This window comes from Hyposmocoma kahamanoa, unplaced genomic scaffold (genome assembly GCF_003589595.1).
Source record: "Hyposmocoma kahamanoa isolate Upper Pololo Valley unplaced genomic scaffold, ASM358959v1 87, whole genome shotgun sequence".
NCBI lineage: Eukaryota > Metazoa > Arthropoda > Insecta > Lepidoptera > Cosmopterigidae > Hyposmocoma > Hyposmocoma kahamanoa.
The window spans coordinates 22,072,780-22,098,751 of record NW_020654422.1 but is presented as its reverse complement, the minus strand read 5'-3'; the positions used below and the strand labels follow the sequence as shown (position 1 = coordinate 22,098,751).

The 25,972-nt window shown below is 35.9% G+C and overlaps 1 protein-coding gene across 4 annotated transcripts; it reads left to right on the top strand.

Annotated features, from left to right (window-relative positions):
• The first annotated feature begins 575 nt into the window (after positions 1-575).
• On the top strand, positions 576-25,076 carry LOC113235440 (corneodesmosin-like). 4 transcript variants are annotated; one of them, XR_003310865.1, is made up of 5 exons: positions 576-824; positions 10,853-11,068; positions 14,420-14,462; positions 16,138-16,286; positions 24,734-25,076. XR_003310865.1 is itself a non-coding variant. In XM_026471122.1 (4 exons), exons 1-3 carry the CDS (start codon positions 797-799, stop codon positions 14,458-14,460), a joined length of 285 nt encoding a protein of 94 aa, XP_026326907.1. In that variant the 5' UTR covers positions 576-796; the 3' UTR covers positions 14,461-14,462; positions 24,718-25,076. The 4 variants fall into 4 exon arrangements, 1 of the variants encoding a protein (XP_026326907.1); XR_003310863.1 differs by lacking the exon at positions 24,734-25,076 and adding an exon at positions 17,527-17,716 and having other exon boundaries at positions 577-824; positions 16,138-16,282; XM_026471122.1 differs by lacking the exon at positions 16,138-16,286 and having other exon boundaries at positions 24,718-25,076.
• Positions 25,077-25,972: the final 896 nt, after the last annotated feature.

Below are 25,972 nucleotides of genomic sequence, written 5' to 3'. Positions count from 1 at the left end.
CGCGACACATGGTTTCCCTAGTGCGGGGCTATGTTGAGTGTGTGTGTTATTATTATTATTATTACTAGTATTTATGTGGTCTGTGCTTTGATATCTGTAAATCCGAAAATATGAATTTCCGTATATACATTCCTATTTGGTGGCTATTGCTATAATTTAATTTTATGTTTGTAAACTTACATTATTATTTATATTGCTTACCTACATTACTTGCACTACTTACATTATTTGCTTTACATTTTACTTGATATATATAACACATATTTACAGCAAATTTCATAGTAACGATGCATAGAAAAACGAGTTATATGGCAGATATATACAAGGGAGTTATCATGCTTATTATCAAATAACGACCCTTAATTAAAGCTTTAACTAAAGTTTAAAGAAGCGACACGTGCGTCGCGTAATACGACTCCGTGACGATTAATGTGGTAACTCCATAAAGGTTCGATTATTTACACTACAGAGCTCTAAAAAAGAAGACTTCATACTTTTTTATGAATACTTCATATGGCCACAAATATTACTGGACGTATAATCTTTAGTTTGACACCTAATCTACAAACGACAAAAACGTGTTAAAATTGACAGAGTTATATATATATTCTTTTCTGTTTGAAACAGAAAACCAGATATGAGTGCTTGTTACAAAGTCTAATTAAAATGTAGCAAACAATCAAACGACTTGGCCAACATTAGTTTTGACATAGATAAAATTACGCAAGTAACTACAATGTGCCTGTAGAATCTGTCTACACACTCGCCGACCAAGAATCCTTCCACAATTGTCAAGATGAGCACTCCATCCAGAGGAGACGGAGGTATGTACTGAAACAGTTTCCATACACCTGTGGTATCTCTAATACGTTGCAAAATGAGCTAAAGTCACATACACAGTGAAGACTAGCGTTCATCAGTGTAAAAAAAATATATCTCGCCAATCGATCAAGCTTATTAACGAATATAACTGCCACGTTTTATTCATACAGGTAGTCTGCAACGACCTGTCGTCGTGAAAAGCTTTTGCAAATTCTAGTGTAAACTTTTTATAAAAAAAAAACAAGTGCGCATTGGACCTCCCTCTCACCGTATGAAAAGTGACGATGAGGTCGACGGTAGAGCATGAACACCTATATATATAATTACTGTTCCCTCTCGCCCAAGTTTAAGTTTTGTTTAGTTTAGGAAATAAGTCTGCAGGCAGGGAATCCACTCCATAATCGTTCGCCAAATAAATCGATTCATCCGAAGAATGTCCAATGAAAGGTCCAATGTGATTACATAGCGAAAAGGGAATAAATACGTTACAAGAATAATTTCGTTACTGAAACTAAGGCCTATGTAAAGGTGTTTTGAGTATTTATATACCTTATTTCGTTTCGGAAACATAACATCGAACAACGGTCGATCTAACATCCACAGCTCAAAATAACGAACGAAATGTTGTATGTCCTGAGAACAAGTAATACAAACAAGTAATTTTGCACAAAGATCTTTGTTCTACGGATGAGTCGAAATGTGGAATCGTAACGTTATTGGTTTATACTAAAATATTAATGCGGTTTGAGAAATCTTCGGGTTTCGTATATTGCCTCACAAAAATAATATTGTCACTATTTACAGATGCCTTATTTACGGTATAACATTTTTATTTTTCTCTTGATGCTAAGGCTGCTAACAGATTGACTAGATGTTGCAGTTAATGCGTCTATCAACTTCATGCAGTCGAGGTCTCGGATAACGACTTCACGCATTTACTGTATACAGTTACAATCGACTTCATGCAGCCGAGATCGACTTCACGCATATAATGGGACCAATACTTAGGTACCCCCATAAGTAGTTAGGTCCAACAAAGAAGAACCATCAAAATCGGTTCACAAATGCCGTAATCGCGTAACCCCTCCTTTTTTTGGAAGTCGGTCACATTATATGTAATAAGAGCTGTTCAGTATTTGTTTTTTGAATTTTCAAATTGTGTTTTCACAACGAAACAATTTAGACTTACAGCATTGACTTACAATTATATGGATGTCGGGTCCGCGCTAAAAAGTGTCCGAACTTATAGGGCGTTAAAATCGTATACAGAGCGTCAATCACGCTTTAGTCTTCGTTTGTTCGACTGACAGCGAAGCGAACAAAATTAGACAGTACTGCGATGACATTACAATTTAAATTCAACGTTTTAGCTTTTTCATATTCCTTTACATGTCACTACGTTTAAATAGGTTGACTTGGGACATTTTTTTCGTGGTTTTTGTATTAGACCCGTCGTCCATTTATTTGTAAGTCAATGACTTACAGTATTTGATTTCATGTGCGTTGTACAGTCGGTAAGTAAATTGAGTGCGGGACAGTAGCTGCGTCGTGACCCTTTAGCTCATTGTGCAACTTGAGTCCTCTCTTGTGTTCCGGGTACAGGTATGTAGTGGATAATTTTCAGGTTAGTTTTCTCTACCTAATTTTGGTGGCAATTTTTTTTTATTGAAAAGTTCTACAATGTTGTCATTAAATATAATTAATATTCGAGAGTAGTATACTCAAATAGATTTTAGTAGCAGTAGAGCTTTTACAGAAAGAGTTCGCCCATTGAAGTTTTGCCACCTTACCTATTTCTGCTGCTAAGCAGAAATGAGAGCATTACTGCGTTCCGGTTTGGAAGGGTAAGGGTGCTGGTGAAATTATAGACACATGGGACTTGTCAAGTCATATTTCAGTATGACGGGTGCCAGTGGCAGCGCCCCTCAGATCTTTGCGATTTGAAGGTCCGGGTGGAACTCCAACTGTTATGGATAGGCGTGTCGTTTACCAGCAGGCGCACGACTTGTTCGCCCTGTTATTTGGTATTATAAAAAAATAATAATAAAAGATTGCCACGGAAATTGGGTAGAGAAAAGTTACTTGAACATTACCCTAGTACAACGAGAAGTACGTTTGAAACACAAAGTTAAGCACAAGAAAGGCGCATTCATAGACGTATAGCGAATTTGCACGATTGATGATTATATGGACGTCGGGTCCGCGCTAAAAAGTGTCCGAACTTATAGGGCGTTAAAATCGTATACAGAGCGTCATTCACGCTTTAGTCCTCGTTTGTTCGACTGACAGCGAAGCAAGCAAAATTAGACAGTACTGCGATGACATTACAATTTAAATTCAACGTTTTAGCTTTTTCATATTCCTTTACATGTCATTACGTTTAAATAGGTTGACTTGGGACATTTTTTTCGTGGTTTTTGTATTAGACCCGTCGTCCATTTATTTGTAAGTCAATGGATTGATGAGTTAAATATATTATGTTCGTTTGAAAAAGTATTCGTAGGAATTGTCGCAGGTTTATACTTAACACTACTTTCTAAACATAACTGGGCACGGCGCTTGAAAAATCATCATCAATTAAACATACAAACTCAAAAAACCATGTACGATAACCGCATTATTAAAAGTTTTTTCAAATGATTAGTTAGCATTAAAAATAGGTACCTAGACAGGTGCACAAATTTCTCCAAAAAGGCCAGTAGTGTTTATTACAGTATCATATCGTAATTAAATGTATGATTAGTTTTACATATTATGTACATGTAACATGTACCGGACTGCCACGCAGAGGTCCCAGGTTCGATTCCCGGACAGGGAGAAATACTTGTATGGCCTACATTTATTTCTCTCGTGAGTTTGGGTGTAATTTGTGGTTGTCCATGGCACCCGCAACACAGGATTTCCCTAGTGCGGGGCTATGTTGAGTGTTTGCGTTGTGTGTGTGCGTTAATATTTGCATTTAATCCATTAAAAACTTGCCAACATGGCTTATAATATATCTGCTATTTCCTAAGAAAATCGAATTTGAATTTGGCTACGTATAAATATATTAATACACGTGTATTTTAAATAATCTTAATTTCACGTGTAGAGTACATTGTTAACAATTTATTTTATGGAGAGAATGTTGGTTTTGAGGCCGTGCAGGCTAGAACATCTGGGTGGGTCGTCCATCATTTACTTATTTTGTCCTGCGCAATTATTTTTGTCCTTTTTATTAGGTGGCCCTAAAAACTTACCGACAGCCAAACGAACTTCTTAAATGTGATTTTACAATTTTCGTGGATCGAGTATTAAACTAAGCAAATTTATCGATTGAATGTCACCCAAATTTTTATTAAACTGAAGTGTCATGATTTATATTAATAGAAGAACTTTGAAGTGAAGTAGTAAGTAATTCTTCCAAATGTCCTGAAGTTGAGTCTCGTCAGGCACCAGTTTGACATTGCACATCTTCTCTCATTGCTCAGTGTTGTCTGTGTTTGTTGCAGATCAGCAGAGTCACTGTGAATTATGGTATTGGCTCCCGATATTCTCGCTATTCTCAGTGGCGGCAGCGATTTTCGCCTTCCTATTCAAGATTAACGACTATGATCAAAATAACTTTGTTTTCACCTTCCCCCACAAAGTCACCGGGTTTCACAAATTACATCGGTGCATCGCCAAACCCAAGAAAACCTTTTTAGGATTAAAAAATATTATTTTCTGAAATCTTGCCTTAGTTGAAAATTTCCAAAAGAAAGTTTGTAAATGCAAATGAGAGTTGTAGGAATATAAATACATTTTCACTTCATTTGTGGTTTTCTTTTTTGCAGTTTTAGAACAAAACGCAATTCGAGTATTTAGAACAATGTCACATATATTTTATACATGACAGAATATGTTAAAACGTTATGGACTGTATCCATGCGGATGTTTCTACACACTCAGTGTTTCTTACGCTACAAACAGTGCCAGCTGGGAAACAATTCAGTGAATTTGCTGCTTGCCACTAAGATAATTTCTCGTATACTAATTCCGGATTGTACTTCGTAATCCAGGACAACTGCACAAAGAATTTTTAGTCAAAAATTTGGTTTTCGGACTTTGCATGGACTGTATGCTATTGCGTACATACGCCAGGCAAAATTCTCGAGACTTACTTACGGGTGTTCAACGAAACTTTCGAGACTACCTCATGGGTTTTGTTAAGTAATGTACTTCCTTCTTTGTCTTTTATATTTATATCATGAACAGTTGTACTCCCATTCCTTTACAGAAGCATAAAAAAGAAAAACAGGGCTTCCCCAAAAATCAAGTTAAATTCAATAGCGACGTGTGACATGATCTGCGCGCGTTCCCACTGTGTCGCGGTTTGTATATTTAAATGAAGTCGTTCACATATAGCACAACACGATTGACTGTCGTTCATGATTTTTTTAACGTTACGACGACAGACTATGGGAAGAGCCAGAACGACAGTCGTCGGACGATAATTAAAACGTCACGATAAAAATTTGACGACAGATAATCGTAGCTTCAAACGATTTTGTCGTTCAAAATACAAGACGGCCGCCTTGAACCGATAAATTGTCGTCACGATCTAGCGGGAATAGCTAGACACGACAGTCTTTCAACGATGACATAAACGTCCACGACATAGTCACGACAGACAGTCGTGAAATGGGAACAGGCTAGACGCGACAGTCGTCCAACGATAAATAAAACGTTACGACATAATGGGAACGCGCCCTTAGGTGGGTGCTTGTGTAGGGTTGGCTTCAAAGTAACTTTTTTCTCCAATAATTTCAGCTTTTATGTCATCATAAAAGCTGAATGGGGGCGCAATTCCTATATTAAATTACCTAAATAATTTGAAGACATAGTATAGTGGTAGTATAATAAAGTAACAAAACGAATGTATTTCATAAGCTTTGTGCCTAATTCCAGATATAATACAATGGGCCAAGATAGGTATACCAGTGGTCGGAGCCACAGTACTACTCATATATTTCCTAACAAGAAAAAAATCCAATCCGTGCGACTTAGACCCTGATCGACTAAAATATCCAACCAGAGGACGTAAAAAAGGAGTTTGTTCTTGAAACGCGTTCGTACAGCTGTCGAAATATTAACAAATATGGAATTAATTATCACTTTAGCGTTTTTGAGAAAATCAAATGTAACATATGTAAAGATTCATTATTTATAAATATATAAGTTTATTTATAGTGTCGTTTTATTTTTGTGTAATATTTATGAGTATAATTATAATGCAAATATAATAAAAAGTAACATTGCCACATAGCCAGATTACATTGTTGTTAAACACCAATCAGGGCCCCAGTGGTACGAGACGGGTGTGGCGATACAGGTTAGCAGATTGGAACGAAATACGCCATTTTTTTGGTTCATATCCCTGCCAGGCTTGCTTTACTTCAGCAGATTAGTCGTGGTGAAGCACAAAAACGGTCTGCGTACCAAGCTTGGGCAAATGCTCGACTATGCAAAGCTCCAAATAATCGGAAACTGAAGAAAGCCTTTAATAAAGCCGCCAAGAAGAGCAAATACACGTTACGCTGGGACAAGTTCGACCATGTACGCCGCATAGGAGCCAAGCTTGCCTCTTTTCCAGCAGGATGCCTATCACCTACTTTAGTTCGCGTCTGGATCTATTCTTACCTCAGACTAGCTGCACTATGGCGCCAGTTTGCATACGCCAAAAAGAGGTACTCAGAACACTGCGAAGTCTCGACGTGCATAAAACTAGCGGGCCAGATGGAATTCCAGCAATAGTCTTGCGTAACTGTGCGCCGAAGTTGTCTCCTATTCTCATATGCCTGTATCGCCTCTCACTTGAGACTGGTGTAGTTCCCAGGTCGTGGAAGCCTAAAGAAGGAAGCAGAGCTAACCTTGTCAACTATCTTAGTCACTTCCATACTCTGCAAGACTATCGAACGTGTACTTAACAACCGTCTCCTGTCGTACCTTGAAGACAACGATCTTCTCAGTTATCGCCAGTACGGATTCCGAAGAGAGCGATCCCCAGTTGATCTTCTCGTGTATGCCTCTCACTTATGGAGCGAGGCTAAAGAAAGGCATGGCGAAGCCATTGCAGTGAGTTTAGACATTTCTAAAGCCTTCGACAGGGTCTGGTAGGCAAGCCTTTTAAGCAAGTTGCCTTCGTATGAGCTTCCTACTACTGGCGTCTTTGCAATTGAACTTCGGATTTCTAGAGTGAACGTTCGACTCAAGTGGTCTTAGAAGGCTACACTTCCAAACTGTAATGTTCGCAACCCTCTTCAAGCAGCATATAAATGATATGTTGATTCCAGGTGCCTTTGGTTGCTTATGACAGCACAATTGTGGACAGGTACTTGACCAATGTAAGGGTCAGTGTAGAAGAAACCCAGTCTTGTCGAGAGTCCATGGTTAGTCGTTTGAATTTGACACTTAAGGCAGTCTGCGATTGGGGCGATGCCAATCTTGTCAATTTTAATGCTACCAAAACGCTTGTCTTTTCTCCACTAAAAGGAGGCCCTTTCACCTGACTCCTACTTTTCGTGATATATCCAAATCGATAGCCGATCATCTTCACCTACTTGGAATGGACCTGTCGTCCAATCTGAACTTCGGCAGATACATTGAATCCATGGCCAAAAATGCAGCCAGTAAGCTTGGCGTCCTTTCCAAAGTGAGGCGTTACTTCACATCGGGACAGTTGCTTCTGCTGTAGCAAGCATAAGTTCGGTCGTACACGTGGAGTACTGCTGCCACTTACGGTATGGCTCTGCTAAATACCAACTGGCCACCTTGGGTTCAACAGACTGCTCGTGCTTGGAATTAGTAGAGGCGAAGCTATAGAGCCTTGGACACCGCCGTAGAGTTCCCAGCTTATCTATCGGTATTCTACAGGAGATATCACGGAGAGTGTGCGATGGAATTGCATAATTGGATTCCGCCTTCCCCTTTCCATCATCGAGGACTAGACGTGGGATCGGGTTCCGCCCCTATGTTGTGGATATTCCCAGGATTCGCACGAAGCGATTCGCTTCCACATTTATATGACAAGCGGCTAGGGAGTGGAATTCCCTGCCAACAGACTTGTTCCACGAACGCTATAACTAGGACCTTTTCAAGGCGAGAGTGAATAGGCATTGTTTAGATGTGCATGCTACATCCACGACCTCATCGTCACTTTCCATCAGGTGAGATGGAGGTCGAATGCGCACTTATTATATAAAAAGAAAAAACCTTATCTTGGTCGCCCGCCCTGACACAGAGCGATGATCTTCGGGAATTTAATTATATCACATGCTAAATGTCGTTATTAGAACTTATATTTATTGATACTGATGAATAAACTCTGCAGCCCCCTAATTTTTATTCATGTTATTCATAGATTAATGTTAATAATCATCTTGTTTTACGACGACACACCTATCTACCAGTAGAGTTGCTTGTGAAAAAGTGTGTCCAGTGAAGTACTGCTAAGTATCATACCGATTTCTGCCGCCAAGCAATAATGCGAGCATTACTGCGTTCCGGTTTTAAAGGGTAAGGTGCTGATGAAACTAAAGGCACACGTGACTTTGTCTCAGGGTGCTGGGCGCAGTAGTAGCGGTGCCCCTCAGATCATTGCCATTAAAGCTCTGAGTAGCACTCCAACTGTTATGGATCGGCGTGTTGCTTACCACCAGGTGCACGACTTGCTCGTCCCATCATTGGCTATAATAAAAAAATCTTACTTTTGCTTATTTTTCATCGCTCTAAAAACATGCACGCTTCTTGACGCTTCCTATCGAATATGCCAGCGGACTCTCCTACAAGCTGTCAATTGTATTATTAAATACTGAACATTCGAGTGTAGTATCCTGAAATATTATTTATTACGATGTTGTACTCGGATACTTAAATAATAAAAAATGCCACCGAAATTAGGTAGAGGAAACCACAGACATATATCTTGATAGACGCCGCAAGTACAGCAATTTGTATGAAAACCAAGCGTGCCACATTTTTTGTACCCACTGTGACGTTACAATAATATTTAGTGATGGAAACCTTCCGCTCACTCTAAATCGATTGATTGAACGGAATACGCGTAAACACGCGTATACCATTCAATTAATCGATTCTAAATAGAATAATTTTTGTTCAAATATTTCTTGATTACAAGTAGTCTTAATATTAATATAGTAGAAAAATACTAGAATAAGATAGTTAAGTTCTTAATTTTACTTGCTTTTAAAAAATGTTGATTACTTAAAAAAAATTAAGACTTTACTTTTTAATCGACTTCAAATATTAAAATTATTATCCTTCCAGTAAAATGAGCTTATTATATAACATCCTTTTGTAAAAGACGATCTTATCGATTAACTTAAATTATGAATATGCACGTCAATATATGAACTTGCGACTGCCTTAATTTTACTAGATGGTTTTCTGTTGGTAATTGATCAAATTGATGAATGCCAAGACAAATGAAAATGTTACTGCTCACAAAATATGGTAAAGTCTTATTAATCAGAAGAGGTTTACTTAATGACGACCTCGTGTGAAATTTTTGTGATTTGTTTATTATTTCTCGGATTTCTAACTCTGCTACTCGACATATGTGGATAGCATCTTAGGTGGAATAAACTAGACCACCTTCGTCCTCGAAAGCAACGAACTCATACGTATGACTAACTCCAGGTTTTTATAAAGAGAGCGCACTGTTAATTCTTTGCATTATATATTTTTTGTATTACTCGTACTACATTTCCGATGATGTATGTAATTATTTGCTCACTATATTCGAACATTCGAGGAAAGTGCTGCAAAAATTATCGAAATCACAGATACTACTGATAATAGATACTACGAAACTGAAAAAAAACGAAACGTTTCTAAACGTTGTAACGAAAGAGTTATATAATATTGCTAAGGTCATAATAATTTTCGTCCCTTTGTTTTCAAAATCGATCAGAATCGAGAACAGTGTTGTCTAACGTATACATCACTAAATGCTAAATTTGGCCAAAGAAATGTACAAGCGGCCGTACCACGAATGTGAGTTTTCTCTACCTAATTTTGGTCGCAATTTTTATTATTTAAATCTCCAAGTATATTATCGTGAAATGTTAAATAATGTTTTAGGTTACTACACTTGAATATTAAATAATACTTCATGAGAAGGAGAAAACTAATCTGAAAACTACCCATTTGTATTTTAAGAATCGTAGTACAAATGTGAAAGATCTAAAAAATGCATGACTTTTTTATGATGTGATATATGTGATATTTATAATGTGATAGATATATGATAATGTGATAGATATATGATAATGTGATTAAGATAAAATAATTTATCAAAACTTTATTTTTTTAAAACATCTTATTTAATAAAACAAGCTCATAAAAAACGTTTCTTGTATTAAATTGTTTTCGTCTTAATGGAAATATTTCGGGGATACACAGCCTTTTTGTTTATGTGGTTTTTTATGCCATAGTTGAAGTAAAAGAACTTTTTATTACTAAAGATAGATAGATATGTAAACAAATTCATACAGGATGCTTATTCTATTTTACATCACCTCAAACTGATATTTAAGGAACTTAAATCTTTATACAATGATGACTTAGGATTTATTACGGTGCGTTTTTAATTTTTATTAAGTATGCACCTACCTAGACAATTCTGTGTTTTTAGTAACAAATTATTCGAACTATCGCACTTAGGCACATAGGCACTGGATATTTATAGTTGCATGATGTAAACGAGAGCAGAAATCTTTTATTAAAATATTATAGCCGTATGTCAGTTTCTGCCTCACATTTTTTCCTAAGTCGTGAAATTGTACCCACCAAATTCAAAACGTCAAAGTGACAATTATTTGATACTCAGTTTAATGTCATTAACGTTTGACAGGATCGAAATTAAGTACATTTAAAGTTATTTCGATAATCTTTTGGTTTTAAGCGACTTGTGATACACAAATTGACAAAAGTCCGAGCTTGATTTTGCAAAATGGATGCGTTTTATACACTTTATGCCTAATTTCAGATGCGCTTGATTGGGCGAAGACAGGTATACCAGTGATCGGAGGAGCTATAGTCGTCTTGCTCCTGATGTCAAAACTAAGGGGCGACCAGTCGGGCAAGTCGGGCGATCAGTCGGGCAAGTCGGGCAAGTCGGGCAAGTCGGGCTCTGGTGCAAGCTCTCAAAGCACAAGCTCTCAAAGCGCTTCCTCAAAATCCCCGCAAAAAGGATACAGAAAGTGTGAGTGTCATAGCAAAAACACGACTTCATAAACGTCATATGGAAATAATATGAAAATAAATTGTAGCCTGGCACTGTAACACGTACATACTTAAATACTTTGTAACTTGACCGGAAGGCAACCGATTCCTTTTTTAATAAATATATTAATTAAAAATGTTGTTTGGTTTAAAAAGATGACCTTTAAAGTTTGCTTTTTGGCTTTTTTATCGGAATTACATCCATGTGCCTAGTTTCATTGAAATCGGTTAAAGGAAAGAGCGCGAAGGCGGATCCCCTAGTTTGCAACCCTCTAAGGGTTGCAAACTAGGGGATAAAATATTTTCTTCAAATTGAACGGGACCAATACTGAGGTGCCCACTGTTCGACAAATAAAATAAAGTATGAAAATCGGTTCACAAATGCTGAATTAAAACTTACACAAAAAAAACCGTAGTCTCCTACCTAAACGAAGAAGCTGCTCTGTTTTTAAAGTCGGTTAAAAAACACTACTTTTTTAAGTGTTGCCACTTTTATTCCCAACACGGTATTCAAACTCAAATCTCAAATTCAAATACATTTTTATTTCATAGGTAAGCAAATTACACTTCGGTAAATGGGCACATTGATTTAGCTCTACTTACTATTCATTCGAGAGGCAGATTCCCATGAGAAGAATTAATAAGAAACTCTAGCGTCGCTCTTTGCAAATAAACATTCTTTGTGCATGTTTATCATTTACTCAATTTATTTCAAATATCATAAGATCAAAAGAGCTAAATGAGTCGCTGCCATGGATTCTTGTCATCCAAGTACTTACGCAGAAACTGTACTTTAAAGTTTTTGTTTCATCACAGTTTTAAAGCTGAATCAATCAGGTTGAAAAAAATCATAGTAAAATTAAGGATATACACTGATTAGTATATGGTGTGAAAACACGATTCCTAATTTTCACCATAAAAAAAAACAACACAAACTTACCCCGAAATTTTACAAGAAAACCTCTGTATTCTGTAGGTATTTTGCATATACCAATGATTTTTTTATATCAACTGAACTAATAGAATACGTATAGCATACGATATACATTTTTCAAAGTTTTCGTTTGTAAAATAATATGTTCCGAAATAAAGTTTCAAGGCTAAGTTTCAATTAAAGTTTCAAAGTTCAAAGGCTCTAGACGAACTTGTGAAGACGACAGATCGCCAAGAACAACCAGTTAATTATTTTCTTCGTACTCGTGCAATATTATTTAACAATTATACGATATTACACTTCAATATTCAAATTATAAAAACTGCCACGGAAATTAGATAGTGAACTCTAGTACAGCATGTTTAAGTCTACAATTTTATTAAATTAAATCGCCTCTATGTTAAAATAAGTAAGTAAACAAATAAATAAGTTCTGACCACTAACGCCAAATGCATAACGTTTTTTTCGGTATTCTTACATGGTCATAAAGTTTTTTTTTGACACCCTTAGGGTCGTATTCCAGAACTCTACTCAATGCTCAAGTCAGGACTTGAGTATGATTTAAAGCTCTAAAAATTAATAATTAATGTGATTCTGTGTCGCTAAGTGTGAGGAACCGAATGAGGTAATTGTAATTGAGCTAAGTGTTACTTATTTCGTGCACTTTATAATTTTAAAACGCCAAATAACTTTTAGAAAAAAATAAAACAAAATAATTAAAAATATCACACTTTTTTATAATATCAAGTGCCTGGACGATTAAGTCGTGCGCCTGATGGTAAGCTACACGCCTGTCCATAACAGTTGCAGTGCCACTCAGAACTTAACACCGCAACAATCTGAGGGGCACTGTCACTGCGCTCGTCACCCTGAGACATAAGTTGACAAGACCCATGTGCCTGTAATTTCACCAGTGCCCTTACCCCGAAATCGGAACATAGTAATGCTGACATTACTGCTTGGCGGCAGAAATAGGTAAGGTGGCAGTACTTCCCTGGGGGCCTACTATGAGTTTATAAGCAACCAGCCAAGTTCCATGCAATTCACGGTGACATGGTGAAACTGAATTGCTTTAATTCGTATCATGACCTACGCAAAGTTGAACGGGAATGGCAGGAGGGGATGTTGACTTTTACTTTTTAAATGTTAATTATTGACTAGGCTATTTAACAAGAGTAAGATGGAACTACAGACTAAATCTTCTAAAAGAAATAGACAGATATACTATCCTGGGAGTGTTCAAGCACTATTAACCGATTGTGTTCAAAGTGAGAGTAATTATATTCTTTTATTAATTTTATTATTAATTATACATATTACGTTGTTTTGTAATATTGACAACTTTTCAATCATACTGTACTGTCGTACGACAAGATTACATGTCATGTCTAGTCATTATCATTGAAATTAATAAGGTGAGTTTGTAATTTGATAACATAATTGGAACGTATCTTGTATTTATACATTTTCATTGATTGCATTCACAGACATATATCTAGATATGTCTGTGTTTGCATTAGAGTCAAATTTGGCACTATTTAAAAGTTAATTTACGATTTTCGCTCAGGCAATAAAATTTTTAAATTTAAATTACTATGTACATCTTATCCTTTTTCCTTTCTACGTATCATTATCGTGCTGTTTTCGAAAACGCTCAATAGTTAATAGTATTTATTTATTGACAATTGGCTATACAGCCTAAAAAGATAACAAATAATTATGAAACTAAAAATGTTATAAAATTTAAACGAAATTTCATAAAAATGTAACAAAGTCTTAAAAAAGTTAGTCACGGAGTAACTTTTTTGAATTGCTTATTTTTACAGGGCAAATGGCACGTCATGATACGATTTTGCTATGAAAGAAACGTGAAAGGTGAACGGATTTGGAATGGGAACATAAACTGCATGGAAAGTGAATTGTTTTTGTGAGGTCATAGTGCGAATTTCTCAGGCAATCCAAGTTACAGGCTTAAATAGGATTGCTCTAAGAGCTCATAGTAGGCCCCGGACGAGCTCTTTCACAAGGAGCTCTACTGCTAATCAAAATAAGTCAAATGAATTAAAAAAACGATAAAATAAACTCAGTTGCTTTAATGAAGCTCTACCTGCATGGCAAATTCGAGCCAGAGGTTGTACCGACGTAGCAGCCAGGCGAGAAAACATCTTTCGAATTAAACCATTCCCACTCCGTCCAAGCCTTTCCATAAACGAAGTTACTCGACGTCTCACGATGGCACAGAGCGTGTCAATACGAGCTTGCATAAACATTCCAGAAGCGCTACAGGGTCGCTCCAGGAGTGTAAATGTCTGAATGTGTTGATGTATTGAACACGTAAAGCGTCGTCGTGAGATGCCTTTGTACAGTTATCCAAAGCTGACAATTTCTTTTTTATAGCTTCTAGTGACGACGAGAAGAAGAAGAAGCCGTGCCCTTGATGGTAAGCTACACGCCTATCCTTAACTATTGCAGTGCCACTCAGAGCTTTAAATCGCAAAGATCTGAAGGACACTACTAGTCCCAAGCATACAAGCTACTTTATATTATCTCTGTACAACCTAAAAGTTGTATACTAGCTGTTTAAGGGATGTACTATAGTACTTAAGTTCTTCAGTAGCGTATTAATGTAATTAAACAGGCGCAAGTCGTACAATAGCCGTACAACGGTAAAATTAATCCTGACAGGGATAGAAAGACTAGTCATAGAGGTATTGTATGGGCATTTGATGTACAGCAGAGTTATAAATATCTTTTATAACACCGTGAGGTCTTGTAGAGGGTTTTTGAAGTTAGAAGTGTTAGAATGGATTTATTAGCTTTCTTTAAAACCTTTAGGCGGTATATCGTATATTTCTAAAGCTTTTATAACACCTTGAGGTCTTGTAGAGTGCTTTTGAAGTTAGAAGTATTTGAATGCAGTTATTAGCTTCTTTCAAAACACTAGGTGGTATATCGTATATTTCTAAAGCTTTTATAACACCTTGAGGTCTCGTAGAGGGCTTTTGAAGTTAGAAGTGTGTGAATGGATTTATTAGCTTCCTTTAAAACGCTTTAGGTGGTATATAGTATATTTCAAAATCTTTTATAACATCTCGAGATCTTGTAGAGGGCTTTTGAAGTTAGAAGTATTTGAATGCAGTTATTAGCTTCTTTCAAAACGCTAGGTGGTATATCGTATATTTCTAAAGCTTTTATAACATCTTGAGGTCTTGTAGAGGGTTTTTGAAGTTAGAAGTGTTTGAATGCAGTTATTAGCTTCGTTTAACACTCTTTAGGTGGTATATAGTATGTTTCTAACGCCTGGAGCTGTTTAATAAGATTATTTTACTACAGTCTTTGGACGCTATATCTATAGCAGAGAAATATTTCTAAAGTAGTGCTTAGGCCGTTATATTTGAGAATTCTACAGCAATTTTACTACTAAAAACTTACAATAGCTCGTGAATATCACAGTTGTGAAACCGAAAGGTCTACAACGGTGAATACTAACGGCTAAATCGGTAGAATGGTGTTAGTAAACTCTAAAAGCTGTTGTAACAGAGACGCCTTTACAGTTTTTAATAAAACCAATTTTAGGTTATTTATATATTTTTAAATATGTGTAAAAACCGAATCCATTTCACTCTTTTTCACCCACGACCCTAAAGAAACTTCCAACAAAGCTAAAATATCTTATTTAAACTAAATTCAAACTTCACACACTCTAATTAAATGTACTTTTTACACAAAAAACTGCATATGTAGAAGGCGCGCGTAAAAATTTGAGCTGAAATCTATGTACATATTGACAATAAACTGGTACTTGCACTTTTATTTTGCATGTATTAAAAGGAAAACTTATTTTATCAAACTGTTGTCATTTTTTATTTGCAATCATATCCTCCATCACTTTCCAGTTAGCAAGGCCACTGTCTTTACAAGCAATAAAATGTGTTTTGTTTATTTCCCCAAAATATCGCCACAAGAACTTATTTTAGATACTTAGGCGCACATTACCACTCGCATAGCCCTTTATATTACTTACACGCACATTTACCGCGCGCATTAACCGCGCGCAACTTCTTTCTCTCTCTCCTTTGTATCTTCGTACTAACACACATTTACGACCATTGCAGGATCCATAGTGTATAAATCGGTGCCCATTTTGAGGGTACAGCGGCACTGTAGCCGCTTATACGTCTACTTTAGAACTTATTAATGCAGCCTATGCCGTTATTAAGAACTTCTAACTGGCTATTGTACTGCTTGTTATTAGAGCTTGTAAGTAAGTATATTATAAATTGCGATCTTCATAGATATTGCTAACTTTATCGGTTCCTGAGGTACCAGAGATAGAGACTAAATATCATTTAATTTGTTTGAAAACTATTCTGCCAAATCATTACGGTGACAACTGCGCTCCGATTGGTCAGTCCGAATTCGAAACAATTGACGGGTATCGTCAAATGTTTCGCTTCAAAACGACCATTTTAACTTGAACTTTGCTTAATGGACGAAAATTGAAAAATTACATATTTAATTACCGATGAAATGTGATTCCGTTTGTTTTGTAATTAGATGTTTTGCTGTTTTTCCCACGCCACCGAATGGATAAGCCCTCCATTGTTAGAGATCACAGACCAAATAAATATTAGTAATAGACGCGTTACCTAGCTTATGAGTAGACGCGCGTCAGTTGTCGTACAAATGTACAAGAAGATTGTTTTATGCAAAAAAATTGAAATATGCCATTATATCAAGTTCCGTAAGAAGGCAAAGTTTAAAATATAATCCGCGAGTGATTTAATTTCTTGGGTAAGTACTGAAACTCTGTATTTCCAAATATTTTGAACAATTCGATATAAATATTTCGAAACAAAAATATATTGTGGCAACCAGGCAATACAATGTACATTGGTTGTTAGCCATCTCCACCGTCAAAAGAACAATTCAAATGACGCGCAATGAATTGCTTGCACTAGCGACGCACTGTGGTACTGGGTCCGCGTGTTGTAATCAAATTATCGATAAGTAGAAACTCCGTATTTAAAAACTCGGTTTTGGTTTAGTTAAACATTTTTTTACTGTAGCGGTACCAATGTGAAACATATAATGTTTACAGGTATTTAACAGCTAAGAATATTCAATGATGAAATGTTTTGCTCCCGACGACGCTCTCAATAGCGCGAGTATTGTTAACTATAGTTAGTAAATATTAATTTGAGTTTAATTTTTATATATGGTTATGAAGTAAAAATATTATAAAATAAAAAAAATTATACTTATATAATATAAAAAAAATATTAATAGAAAAAAAGGCAATATATATATAGGAGAGGCATAGTATCGATAATTTTACCAAGCGTGTGAGCTCGTGGAATATCAAATGAAGACTTTATGAGAATGGAGATTTTCTTTGATTTTAATTCTTATTATGCGTCTCTTTCATCCGCTTGAATTCTTAGATTTACTATCTTAGGCATGATTCACATTTGCAATTTTTGTATTGATTTTTTTACTTTCAGAAGCAACGGCCAGAAGAAGCTGGGTACCTACTGAATATAGCACCATTTACTCCAGGAATTTTATGATATCAGATTATATACCTATGAATAACATAAAAAAATTCTAAAAGCTTGGGCAATTCCCACGCAAGAAATAAATCATTTGGTTAATCAGGTAATATATGAATGAAACTTAGAGCCGCCTTCGCAATTTATAGACCACATCTAATTGTAAAAACATTTCGGAAGCATTGTCAGTTATTTTTCGTCAAGTTTTCTTAAATCAAATAATTCGCTTCACCGGAAATAAGTATCTTCATTTTCTTGACAAGCTTGTCGACGCTGTAGGTGTTGTCATGGTCAGTCAGTTCAGGAAAAGGTATAATTGTTGAACAAATATATCATATTTCAGGGAGAATAAAGGTTTTTATGATGACAGTGTTTTAATATTTCAACCCTTCCAGTGATCGGATAGATTTGAAGACTAGTGTGTTAATTAAAGTACGATGACAGTACAATAAATAATTAATACTGTGATTGTAGCGTGTAGATGCGTATACACACACGTCTGCGTAGCTAATATCAATTAATATTCGTGTGTAGCAAAATCGTATTTAAGCGTATTTGGTAACAAATGTGTGCGTGTAAAAGTCAGTTACGCTAGTTCTCGAAGAAATTGCTTTAGATGCGTTTCCTCCCTTTCGGGACGGTCTAATACGATTGTGCTGGTCGCGAAATCGAATTTATCTCATCAATTTTATGTCAGTATTGGACGGGCCCCGTGCCACACGATTATGCAAAAGTCAGGCCTTAAATTTCTGCGTAAATATCGCGCCTACGTCAGTCAGCCACCCGTTTCGGACACGTTCAGTTTGGTGGAAAATTGTGACTCCGGATTTGGCGATTGTAAGTATCATTTTCTACATATTTTTATGAGTATAGCTAATTATTATTTGTTGATTCATTAGATATATAAACAATAAGTGTTTTGAATACAACTTTTCCCCGCACAATTGTATCAATCTGGGCCGTACGTTACTTTTCGCGTCTAATAAAACTAAATCCATCTGTATATTTTTCATAATTTTTCAACAATGGTAGACATTTTAAGCGTTGCTGCTATCGCAGAAATAGTATGTGTTTCAGGAGACAATAGTGATGATGAAGAAGAGGATGTGCACCTGCATCCTAATGAAGTCATGGACGATGCTATCTTCTCTTCTTCAGACAGCGAAGATAACAACATTCCTTTGAGCGAACCGAAATGGAAGCAGCAGGCCTATAATAGCAAACTCGTACTACAAGAGGCGTTCGTCCTTCAGGAGATGTTCTAACGCATGCTTGATATTTTATCAATTGATGATTTATTTTGTCGATGTCGATTTATTTTGCAGAGAAGAAATGTTTGAGTTTTTTTCAATAAATTGTTTTATTTTTATAAATAAAATGATTATTTTGAATAGACTACCTTGAATATAAACTAGGAAAATGAATGGTTAGGCCCACACTAAATTGTTTATGGGTAACGACTGCCCCAACCCGATACAATCGTGAGACTCACAATTGTGCTTAGGAAATGAAGGGCCCAGAGTAATACAATTGTTGCTATCTAGTTTTTCCAAAATGGCGTCGGAAAATTGGCAAAGCGACGCCAGATTTAAAATCTGCGACCCCGAATTACCTACAAGTACTTATTCAAATATAAAAATTTCGTTGCAGTTTTGGAGCCGCTCCGAAAGGGTTATACCCCGTGGTTAACCCTAATTATAGCAAGTGTAAAACAATGTCTAGTTCAATAATCCGCCAGTTATAAAACATAATATCGATATCAATTGAATGTGGTAACATTCAAACTAACAAGCTAACAAAATCTGTAGATTGTCAACTTTTTACTGTTGTTCCAAGAAGTTGATATTCATAGGATTCTTAGCTATAGATGACTAGTCTAGTAATAATAAAACCTGTATACAAATAAATTTCATTTTTTTACCAAAACTTTTCGACTATTGTCTAATTTCGTTTGATAATTTATAATAATCAATCAAAATTATGTAATCCTAATAATAGTGTATTTCAAATTACCTTTTAAATTTACCTTTTCAAATGTGTGCGTGTGGCAACACTGGTTTAATACTAATGTCGCATGACGCCATTTCCACGTTTTTTACTTCCATGTTAGAGATATTATCTTTAACTCAATAAATACAGAATATTTCTGGAATATAGGGATACATACACATAGGTCAGTGGTTGGCGCTGTACTATTTCAGCTTTCTAATTTGTGATTTCAGCGCAAACGAGATTTGATATTTAAATTAAAGTCCGTTTGCCTGATGAGTTGCCAGGGTTAGATGGCCCCTATTTCGGCTCTATTTCTGAATACATACTCGATGGGGAGGAGTGACAATATAAATAACAACTATGTCGTGCTGCACACGGGATAATTTCAACGATATTTTTCTGACGATATTCAATAGCAAGTTGATTGAAAAAAGTGATTCCCAAATTAGCAAATTGTTGTTATGTACATTATGCGTTATAAATATTTAATTTAATATAAAATATTTACTTCTCTCGCGACTACTTTGCAGTTAAGTTCGCAAATAATTTACTACGTATCGCACTGCTCGCAATTTACAATAGAGTTCTAACTCAAAATATGTGAAATACAAGATTATACCAATGTTGAACGTAAAATTGATTCTCTACACGTCAACAAAACCGGCGTTAGAATATCTACTTAACTCAAAATGAGATAAACTTTATGTGAGCTAGTTCTGGAAAAAACCTTACTCAAAAACTGTGAATGAAATTGAAATTTAACTGGCTCCGTGGCCTAACGGTTACCATGCCGGACTGCCACGCAGAGGTCCCAGGTTCGATTCCCAGGTCGGGAGAAATAGTTGTATGACCTACAATTATTTCTCTCGTGAGTTTGGATGTAATTTGTGGTTGTCTATGTGTGTGTCCATGGCACCCGCGACACAAGGTTTCCCTAGTGCGGGGCTATGTTGAGTGTGCGTTATTTATTAAAAAAAAAAATTATATCTTCCCTCTTATTTCTAAATATATTTTAGGGAAGTCGGAAATTGTTTAGATATCTATAGTAAACTTTAACCTATCCATAAATTTTAATGATCTTTCCGGGAAGTAATTCATTTTTCATCGTTTCTGAAATAAATACACTTTTTGAGTTAAATTAACAGTGCGATACTGCGTATAAAGAAACGAATATTTACAGCTCAAGTGACTAATTCGCCTGGATTTGTTGAATCGGCTAGTATTTAAAGTGGACCGTCCAGACAGTGTAAAAGTGATGAAGCACACACTGTGTCGTAATCTGGCATAATCTTTAAAATAACATTTATATTTTACATTCGACCATAACCGAGCGTTGATAATATAACTAGAGATTGGAAAAACTGCTTATTTTTTTGAACGTTTAAACGTTTTGCTTTTTTAAACGATTTTTTTAAACAAAATCGTTTAGAAAACGTTTAGGCGCATACTTTTATGTAAAAAAGCTGTGTTGTGTTGATAGCGACAGGCAAGAGTAGACCACTAAAGGTATTAAGACAAGTGATTTTTTTTGGTAAAAAACGAGTTATATTTTTCTTATGACATAGCATTATTATATTAACATTTTGTTCATTGGCGTTTAAAATCATTCAAAAACATAAATAAATAACTTTTGTAGTTGTTAACCGTTGAAATGGAAAAAACTGCTTATTTTTTTAACGTTAAAACCTTAGAATAATAACGCATAGAATGATAGTTTCATATCAAACCAACTGTCACAAGTAAGGCAAAAAAATTCATGTAGGTTAGTTTTAGTAGTAGGTTAATTTTCGGTTATAATGAATATTTATATAAAAATACAAGTTGAAACGCGTTACTTCCTTGTGGAATGTGATGTTAGTATCTGTTTTATGTTTGTCTGACGTATTTTTACACTCATTTACCGCACATTTCGTCATTTTTAGCTAAAATTCTTGAGTTGTTCGCGGTGCAAGTTAACCTTGAGCACTGAAGGCCCGCCCGCTCGTGTAGGCCCTTTGGGAGCGCTTCAATTTGCCTTGCAACGTTATGTTGAACTAATTTGTTTAGGAAACATAGATGGCGCTACTTGAAACTTAGGCATGTATGAAATGAAATTGTTGAGTACGTATAGAACTGACCAGTGACCAACGGTTACGCTTAAAATGAAAAGCGTGCTTATGCGCTTATTTTAAAAAACAGACTTTTAAGTGCTTTTCATTTAAACGCCCACCTCTAAATGTAACCGATTCGAGACGGGTAGTGCGTTATCTTCACGCTGTTTTTGGCACAGAAATTATTTATTTATTGCTACTATTTCTGCAACTTTTTGGACACAACCAACGTGCCACTTAAACGTATTCCACCTGTAACGCCCTGGGCAGAAGGAAGATAATACGAATAAATCAACGGCCCAATCCCAATACGGATCTACCCCGAACCTAACTTCTTTGGATAATGAGAGTATTACAACCCGGTTCAAGCGAAAACGTGAGGAATGCAGTGCGTCTTGTATGGAAGAGATTCGGTCTTTATTACGCGCGTCCACAGAGCAATCTGACAGTAAGCTCGCGTCCATTCAATCGGCAATGTGTGTGTGAATTACTACCCAGAATACCGAAATATTACAGTCTATTACCTTTATGTCTTAGCAATATGATGACATGGTAATTAAATTATATTACATTTAATCAGTCAACCGTGACCATGGGACCTGTAAAGGGCCCGAAAAGTCGGTTTGTTTGAAAAAACAAATATACGCGATTTAAATCCGGAAAAATAGTTTCATTTCCTATGTGTAACAATCGCGAAAACCTAAGAACTCGATATGGTAATTAAAATTAAAAATCTGGAATCCGATCGTTAACTAGATCACTGTCATATAAAACAACTTGAAGAGAAAGTAGAATTCCTTGATCGTATGCTGTACTTTACTCTACTAGAGTATGACTAGAGTTGAGAAAAAGAATATACCGAAAAAACTGGGGTAGTCTAAAGATCTCTATAAAATTGTCACAGATACTGCGAACGTGCTGGAGTTACCAGCGCCATGAAGTGAAGGAAATTTTTCGTATTGGAAAAAAAGATGTAATTTCTTCGGTTCTGATTTTGTTAGCATTACCACAAAGGAAAACATCATCAAAAAGGCACGAAAATTCAACAATAATAACAAACTAAACACGACACATCTTAAAATGGAAGGTCCAGGAAAACCTATATACATAACGGGAAAACTGACACCCAAAAATCAACGTTTGTATTATCTTGCACGAAATTATAAGTACTGTTGGGTTTCGTATGGGAAGGTGTTCCTGCGACAAGACGATGGAAAAGAAGCTAATATTGGTTAATAACGAAGAAGACATCACCAATCTGCGCCAAGAAAAATTACTAGTTACAGATCCGTGCACCTAGTTTCATTTATATTTTTTGTATAAATTCCTGTGTCCTCTTAACTATGTATTATGTAACTACACACCACACTCATACATAACTACCTCACTCAACTATACAATTTATTAATACTACATACACACACTATACAGCAATAATGACACGCATATATTTATTTTATTACATATTTGCTAAAAATATTGTTACTGCATTCCATTACTACACTATTTTTTATTGCTTTGCAATAATTGTGCACCCTCGTCGCTATTTATTTTTAAAATGGCTAATCAAGATCGAAAAATTTGGTAACTGACTTATTCAATTCAGCTGATGACGCAAATCGACAAATAGAGCTTGGTAATGAGTATTTTTCTAAAACAGGTAAGCAGTTAACGGATGCCGTATCTGCATCCACAAATGCAAATTCGAATATGTTTAAGTTCGACATTATATCTTCTCCTAATTCTTTGGTTTTTCTTCCGCCAGGTGAAGCGGAAGTTGAATTATTGATAAATAATCTTAAAAACAATTGTGCCATCTGTAATTTGTCACATCACAATTTGTCATGAATTGTGATGTGACAAATTACAGACCAATATCGGTCCTTACATCTTAATCTAAAGTTTTCGAAAAACTTCTAAACAAAAGACTTGTAAGTTTTTTGGAACATAACATTTTATCTAGTAGCCAATTTGGTTTCAGGACAGGAAAAAGCACCGAAAATGCTGTCAGTCAGCTGATAGACTATGTTACTGATGAAATTGATGCCAAACGATAGTGTTTTGGTGTATTTCTTGACCTAGCCAAGGCATTTGATACCATTTCGATTCCCATGCTTGTGAACAAGCTATATCATATTGGTATAGGGGTGGTGCTCTTATGATCTTTAGGGATTTCCTATGTGGGCGAACGCAACGCGTAAAAATTGGTGAACATCTTAGTACTGATGCTTCTGTTCTTTCTGGAGTTCCGCAAGGTAGCGTGCTTGGACCAAGTCTATTTATAATCTATATAAAGTCTCTAATAAATGGCAAAATATTTACATATAAGAAAAGAAATTCAATAAATTAAGGCATGTTGGTGAACTAAACCTGCTGCGCACATATTATTTTGCACTGGCACAATTGGTGCTAAGTTATTGTATTGGAACTTGAGGTGGTGTTTGTAATACTCAAATGAAACGATTAGAAATAGCACAAAGATCTTTATTATTTAAAAGTAATGATATTTACTCCCTATCGATGTCCCACTAAAACTCTGTATGAAACGTTGAAATTGCTCTCTATAAGAATTGTATTTTGTATTTTGCAAGTCGTTGTAAAACAGCACAAAAATATCCCTTACAATCATGAAAATTATAAAAAGAAACGCACAGGAATGTTTGTCCACCGATAAAATGTCGAACAACTACTGCTAGACAACAATGTAAATATATGTCCACGTGTTTATTTAATAAAATAAATCCAATTCTTAATATTTACCCATTATCCACATTTGAGACGAAATATAAACTAACACATTTTCTTCTGGCTCTTGATTATGATCCAATTGAATTGCTTCTTCGGTAAATAGAAATAAGTACTTATAATTCGTAATAATATAGCTCCTCTCAAACATCAGCGTATCAAACAGCACACACACGCTAGCTCGTCAGGGCCTCACAATGAAATGTAACAGAAAGGAATAGACAAGCCATTTGCCAGTTATTTCAATCAATTTGTTATTGAATGTAGTCAGAAAGGCCTGTAGTTTTACTTAACCTCGCCGTTCTACAAATAACAGGAATGTATGTATGCAGTGCGAAAAAGTAATCAATTGGCTACTGCATCGGCGTATGGGGTGTCGTGTGGTGCCGTGCCCCAATATAATTCCCGCTCGATTGAAGTTCCCGCCAACGTCTCCCAAACAAGAGCTGCCATACTATCATACGAAGTCTGCCATAATCTTATGGAAGTCATCAACAGATAGATATATGTATAGTAATTTCAGGCTACTTATGTACGATAGAGTATAAATGATCTGAGCATTTAAAGCTAACAAAAATATCTGTGCACTTGACGAAAATAGTCTTATAAAATTATATTTGTTACATTATTAAAATGCGTATTTTATTTTGCTGTAGTATCATAATGTTTGAAAGTGCACCTTCCGTTAACGGATACAAAGAAGACCTTTATCAAATGCTCAATTATTTTTGCTAGCAAGAACGCTCAAGCAATTTGGACGCTGACGCTGTGGTTTATGAATACTTCAAAGACAAGAAGTTTTTCTTTTATTAAAATATCACAGTGTATGTTTTAGCTTGGTTGAGGTTACAAAATAACCAAGTGTATGGCAAATAATAATCAATATGTGTCGTTTTTAAATAAAGATAACTAAATAAATATATATAATAGATATCTGTGTTTTCATAATTATTACAAACATCCGATCCATCTCACCTGATGGAAAGTGACGATGAGGACGACCATGTAACATGCACACCTAAATAATGCTAACTCACTCTCGCCTTGAAAAGGTCTGAGTTACAGTGTTCGGGGAATAAGTCTGCAGGCAGGGAATTCCACTCCCTAGCCGCTATTACGCTCAGGCCACACAGAGGCGGCCGCAGAAGTCTTCCGGGCGCGGGAATTTTGTAATGTACCAGCTTAGAATAATAACGCATAGAATGATAGTTTCATATCAAACGAACTGTCACAAGTGAGGCAAAAACCAAATTCATGTAGGCGTAAGCAACTTGTAACTACGCTCGTCGGCACGCACACAAATATACAAATAATGATGCCATGGAATAACATTTCCCTCAAAAGTGGGGAAATTGTATCTTGCTTAACTCAACATTAAGTTAAAGGTGCCTACAGATTTGCCCGACATTGTCGATCAGGTGCCTACAGATATGCTCGGTTTTGTCGATGAAAAACGAATATAGCACTTATTTGTAAATCCAAGATGGCGGACACGATTTTTCAAAATATGCTATATGGGTATCCTTTTCGAGGTATTTGGGGATGCTCATTACGAATATGGCACTCATTTC

What these genes read in the sequence shown, in the direction of transcription:
- LOC113235440 (XM_026471122.1), top strand. Translation starts at nt 797, where the DNA reads ATGAGCACTCCATCCAGAGGAGACGGAG. An exon ending in TCCATCCAGAGGAGACGGAG is followed by an intron (nt 825 to 10,852) that starts GTATGTACTGAA and finishes GCCTAATTTCAG; the next exon opens with ATGCGCTTGATTGGGCGAAG. An exon ending in GCAAAAAGGATACAGAAAGT is followed by an intron (nt 11,069 to 14,419) that starts GTGAGTGTCATA and finishes TCTTTTTTATAG; the next exon opens with CTTCTAGTGACGACGAGAAG.